Below are 6,032 nucleotides of genomic sequence, written 5' to 3' on the forward strand. Positions count from 1 at the left end.
ACGAGCTCCAATGCCACTAAAAATGTGACAGATGGAACGGCATCGAAAAATTAGGTGGTTTAGCCACTTGAATCACTCGATTCGGAGTCCGTATGAGTAAATGGCGCCCGTTTTACCGTTTCAAGTTCTATAAATATATATATCCTTTGTGTATGATGGTTGTTTATGCTTTTTATTCGTATCATGACCAAAGTTTTCCCTTGTTAACTCGTATATGCTTATGGGTGCTTCGGATTTTGGTTTGTTTACGTTTTTCCTCGTGTTCCGTATTAGTTAATTCATTCGTTATCGGTTATTTATACTTTGTTCAAGTAACATGTGAATGAGAAATAAAACGTTTATTCATTACCGCTCATTATATTTTATAGATTGGGTTCACTATAATTTATATAGGGAATTTACATACTTTCTTCTTTTGGGCTTGTTATGTTTTAAATGTTGGACTTCACATGATTACATGGTTGGACTTTGCATGATTAACTTGATGGATTTCCTGTGACTTCAAGTATTGGGTTTTTATGACTTGTTTTATGGGCTCATAAATGAGTCTTTGAGTTGGTCACATTTTATCCTGTAAATTTCACATAACGTAAATTATTCATTATCACTTGTTATATTTTATTTAACCGGCATATTTAATTATGAAATGGAATATTTATTAATATAATACAAGTATGAGATATTTATTATAAATATGTACTTGTAAGAGTCATATCCTTGATAACGTCTTGTATTGTTCAGTTGTGAGAGTCTTGGTCGTATCGGATACCAGAGGTGAGCCATAGGCCCTTTAGTTACAATATGATCATCGGGATTGATGTTCCCATCCGTACTTATGGTGATGCAGGCCATAAGTATGAATGTGACATTAATAATTTCGTCCCTGAGTCTTGGTCATATCGGATACTAGGGGTGAGCCATAGGCCCTCTAGTTGCGATATGATCGTCATCCTACCAGGAGGTTGGAGTCCAGGATGTAGTCTTGTGTGTGGTATCTCAGACATGCTTTAAAGGTAGCCTCTGAGTCGAATACTCCGTCTGCACTTTGTGTTGGTCTTACACTTGTAAGAGTCGTATTCTTGTAGAAATGTCATATTACCATCATATGTGCTTGACATACATTTACACCCTACTTGTGCTGTTCTGGCAAGTACGGGTTTGGCCTACTTGTGCTGTTCTGGCAAGTGTGGTTTTGGGCCACTTGTGCTGTGCTGGCAAGTGAGTCTAATCTTAGTCTTTCCGCCACTTTCATGCTGTTCTGGCGATTGGGGTACTCGGTCTCCATGAGTAGTCGAGTCTTGGGTGCGTGCTATGCTGGCGTACGTCGAATCGGGATGTACACCCGAGAATCTGCAGATTTAGACTAGGACCGTATCATTATCATAGTCCTACCCGGGGAAATTATAGTCTAAGAGTAGTAAATGTCTTGCATTATTTGGATGGTTACTTTGGTCATATCTCCTTGAAATACGTGTTCTTGGCTAAGCGGTCGTGTCTGTTTCCTTGTCTTTCTTCTCCATTTATTTTATTGTTGCTTATGCCTTACTTGTTTATTCCATCATTTCTTTTATCCTTGTTGGTTTAAATACGTATGATCCCATGTATAGTTATAAGTCGATTCACCCATAACTTATCTAATATGATTATTTGTTCAAGTTCTTTGTTATGTTCGTTTTGACATAATGTGGCTGGGAGAACCCTGAGTTACTCCCCACTGACTGTGGCTTTCATGTTTACATGAATGACAGGTTCGTGAAGATGCATTTGTGGGGTTTAGACGTGTGAGCTAGCGAGCACCTTTGACTAGTAGTCGGTTTAGTAGAATTGCTTAGACTCACCTTTTATCATTTGTCATTCGAGGGATATATTTTCCCTTCACCTTGACTATCACGTTTGTATAATTCAATTTTATTTTCACATTCTTTATTGGTGTTTTATGTTTTAATGAACCCACGCTTTAAATTTTAAAAGTTTTGAAAATTTCCTAATTTCCGCTTGAATTTATAACTTATATTTTCCGCTTTATCGCGGGGGTTCACAGAAAAACTCCTGCATATCATGAGACAACAATACATGCAACCCTTCTCTTCCCAAATCATTAGTAAGGGCAACCTCAAGGGGATCCCTTTGACACAATTTATAAACTTGAGAGACAATAGGTTCTATTATATCCACGAAATAGCAAGAATGCAAATCGTTTGGTTGTCTCATAGCATCATATATGTTATAGGTGAGTTGCTTCCCGTCAAACTCCATGGTGAGATTTCCATTGGATACATCAATTTTTGTTTGTGAGGTTTTCATAAAAGGCCTCCCCAAAAGGATTGGAGTGGCCCTCGAGTCAACTTCCATGTCAAGGACATAGAAGTCGGTCGGGAAGGTCAAATGGTCTACCTCTACCAATACGTCCTCCACCATCACCTTCGGGTATATGTTGGAGCGATTCGCAAGTTGGATCACTACGTCGGTTTTGTTCAAGAGTGGGAGTCCTAAGGTCTCATATAAAGCATAGGGCATAACATTGATTGATGCACCAAAATCTAACATAGTATGAGTAAAGCTCTCGTCCCCAATAGAGCATGGTATGGTGAACATTCCCGGGTCGCCACATTTTTTTAGAAGTGATTTTTTGAAAATGACGGAGACATGTTCACTTACCTTTACTTTGTGAGTTCCCTTCCTTGGGTTTCTCCAATGCGTGCAAAGTTCCTTAAGAAACTTTGCATACCCCAGAACACCTTTCAAAAGATTAAGTAAAGGGATGTTCATCTCACACTTTCTAAAGGTTTTATAGAGATCCTCATCTCTTTCAAACCTCTTAGAATGTGTGAGAGCATGAGGAAAGGGTACCTCCACAACATATTCTTTTTCAATATCCTCAATAGGATCTTTGGTGTTGTTGTTTCCCTTCCTTCCTTTGTCATTGCTCAAGGGACTCTTTACTTCTTCCCCATTATCTTTTAAGGGTGTCTCTTTCTCTTTTTCAATCACAAGCTCCTCTTCTAGTTGTTCCTCAACTTCCATCACCTTGTCTCTTGACTTTGCCTTCCTCTTTTTCTTTGGAGAAGACTCTAGAGTTCTCCCCTTCCTCAAGGTCATTGAGTTTGCATTTTCCTTTGGTGGAAATATTGTAGATGGAATCGAATTGGAGTTTTTTTATTGTTTTGGTCATCTCTTGTGCAAGTTGGCCAAGTTGAATCTCAAGATTTTTCACCCTAGCATCACTTGCAAGCTTGTCCGCATCCATCTTGTCAAACCTTTTGGTATTTTCGGCTTGCCCTTTCATGATCAACTTAAACATCTCTTTTGTAGATAAATCTTCATCTCCTTGAGAGGAAGAGCCCCCTCCTTGTTGGAAGTTCTTGTTGTTACCTTGGAAATTCCCTTGATGTCCTTGGTTTCCAAATTGGAAGGATCCTCCTTTTGCTTGTTGAAGATTGTTGTTTCTTTGATAATTTGGACTTTGACCTTGTGAGTTGGAGTTCCTCAAGTGATTGAATTGGCCATTTTGAAAGCTTCTTGAGGTATCCCCTCCCCAAGAAAGGTTGGGGTTGTCCCTTGACCCAATGTTGTAAGTGTTGCCACTTGGGTCATACTTGTAATACCCTTCCCCATTGGGGTTCCTAGAGTTATATTGACCATGCATCATGGCACTCACATTTTCCTTGCTTATCACTTGTTCTTCCATGAAGGGGCACGTCTCCATCGGGTGTGGACCTTGACAAAAATTGCACTCCAAATTAGATCCTTGTGCTCCTCCTTGATTGTTTCCCACTAGTTGAGCAACCATTTTTGTGAGATCATCCAAGGGTTTCTCAAGCTTATGGTTGGAAGAAGAAGGTGTCTCAATGGATTTAAGAGTCTTTGACCCCCGGCTTCTTCCATAGTTCCTTGTGCTAGCGGCCAACCTTTCTATGATCTCATTTGCCTCCGCCACGAAGAAGTTGTCAACCCCACCACCCGTAGCGGCATTCACCATAATTTGATATTGTTGAGTGAGGCCATCACAAAAGTTAACAAAATGATCATCACCACTTAGCCCATGATATGGGCATTGAGCAACCAACTTCTTGAATCTCTCCCAATACTCATACAAACTCTCACTTGCATCTTGTTCCGGAGAGGTGATGGCTTTCTTTGCATGATTATGTCTTGAATCGGGGTAGTATTTTTTAAGGAATGCCGCTTTCATATCCTTCCAAGTACGGATTATACCCGGTTGAAGGTAAAACAACCAATCCTTTGCCTCATCTTGTAGTGAGAATGGGAAGGCTCGCAACTTAAATTGGTCCTCCGTGACCCCATTGGGAATGGCACCTTCGCACATCATATGAAATTCGGAAAGATGGCGATTTGGGTCATCTCCCGCATGTCCATGGAACTTTGGAAGGTTGTGGATGAAATATCCTTTTAATTCAAAATTTGCATTGGCCTCCATGGGTGGGTAGGCTATGCAAAGAGGTTGGGTATCATAATTCTTTGCCCGGAGCTCCCTAATAGTCCTTGTATCATTCGCCATGGTAGGATATTGCACTTCTATAGGATCAACCGAAAGTGGTTCAAAGGTCTCTTCTTCAAATTGGTCTCCCCTTTGAGGTCTTTGATACCACGGATTAGTGAACAACCAAGAGTATGTTCCGAATGAGTCCTCTTCAATGGGAGTGAAATCACCACCTTGTTGAGAACTAGGCATAAACCTTGACACTTACACAAAACAAATTAGAACTACCACTTACTTCTCACAACAAGAAGGAGATAAGAACAACTAGACAAAAATTTCACAACTCAAGCTTTTAGCTATGTTACCCTTCCCCGGCAACGGCGCCAAAATTTGGTTAGCGAAAACTAGGTGTCGTAAATGCTAGAATTAACCTACCAAATTAACAATTTATAACCTAGACTTGACTCTACTAGCTTCAAATTAAAATAATAGTAAAATGGAAACAAAGGGTCGAACCCAAGAGAGGGATGTTGAACTAATACTTGAATTGTAAACTATGTAACAAGTAATGAGGAATCTATGGACTAATTAAGACACTAACCACAATTAAGACTTACTAAATAAATTTATCAATAGACAATGGTTATGAACAATGGTAAACAAGTGATGACATAAATGGAGAAAGGCATTTGATTGGAAACAAGCATAACAAAATTAAAGATGTAAACTTTCCTAAGAATCAAACCAACAAACACTTGATATGCAAAGATCAATATAAGGGGGAAACTTGGTGTAACAAGGCTAAACAACTATTTCCTAAGCATAAAGATCCTCTCTTTTTCTTCCCTCAACAATTACTCAACTACTTATGTAAGATAATGACTACTTACTCCTAAGCTAGAGTAGTTGGTCCTTCTAATATGGTCACCTAATTGAAAACCTCAACAAGGTTTGCATAAGAGAGCATTAAGAAAAAAAGCCAAACAAAAGTGTCAAGATTAATCCTTTAGGAGGCTTAATCCAACTATCTGTAGATACCTTATTTCCGCACCTCCCGCAAACCACCCGATGATGATTGGGCCGCATGTTTGGTACGCGGAACGATTTGTGACAGTTCGTAAGTTTATCGTCAAGTGGTCGCTCAAACACGTGTGTCTACCTCATAGTCGCCATCTACGCGCCGATACGGTCGTTTTGGCAGTAATTAGAGTACATTTGGAGTCCGGGTCAAAAACAGTCTTCATTTTTCTAATAACCGTTTAAAATGCCGAGTCAGAATGTTCTGGAACGTTCCGGATATTTCTATTCATTTATTTTCCAATCTTTTGATCTTTGGTAACATATATCCCGAGATTATCATATAAAATAGTAAGGAAATAAGATTAATCCGCTATTCTATAATAGAAACACGGAAATCTTTCTTCCGCAGGAGGAAACCACTGAGGAAAAGACGCAGCAGGTGCTGCGCCTCTTCCAAGAGACGCCGTGCTTGCTGCGCCTCTTCCTTAGTCCTTTTCTGCGTATTTTTCGTATCTTTTCGAGATTCACTTCCAAAGTTTCTCTGAAAACCCTGATTTCCTCCGTGTGATTA

General features: G+C 39.6%; 1 protein-coding gene across 1 annotated transcript; it reads right to left on the reverse strand.

Annotated features, from left to right (window-relative positions):
* Window positions 1-2,022: 2,022 nt before the first annotated feature.
* LOC141595240 (uncharacterized) lies at window positions 2,023-4,693 on the reverse strand. Its single transcript, XM_074415207.1, has 2 exons — window positions 3,215-4,693; window positions 2,023-3,114 (listed from the first exon to the last, which is right to left on the reverse strand). The coding sequence occupies exons 1-2, from the start codon at window positions 4,691-4,693 to the stop codon at window positions 2,023-2,025; spliced, it is 2,571 nt and encodes an 856-aa protein (XP_074271308.1).
* Between the last annotated feature and the right edge of the window lie 1,339 nt (window positions 4,694-6,032).

Source organism: Silene latifolia, chromosome 8, assembly GCF_048544455.1.
Source record: "Silene latifolia isolate original U9 population chromosome 8, ASM4854445v1, whole genome shotgun sequence".
In the NCBI taxonomy this organism is placed as follows: Eukaryota; Viridiplantae; Streptophyta; class Magnoliopsida; order Caryophyllales; family Caryophyllaceae; genus Silene; species Silene latifolia.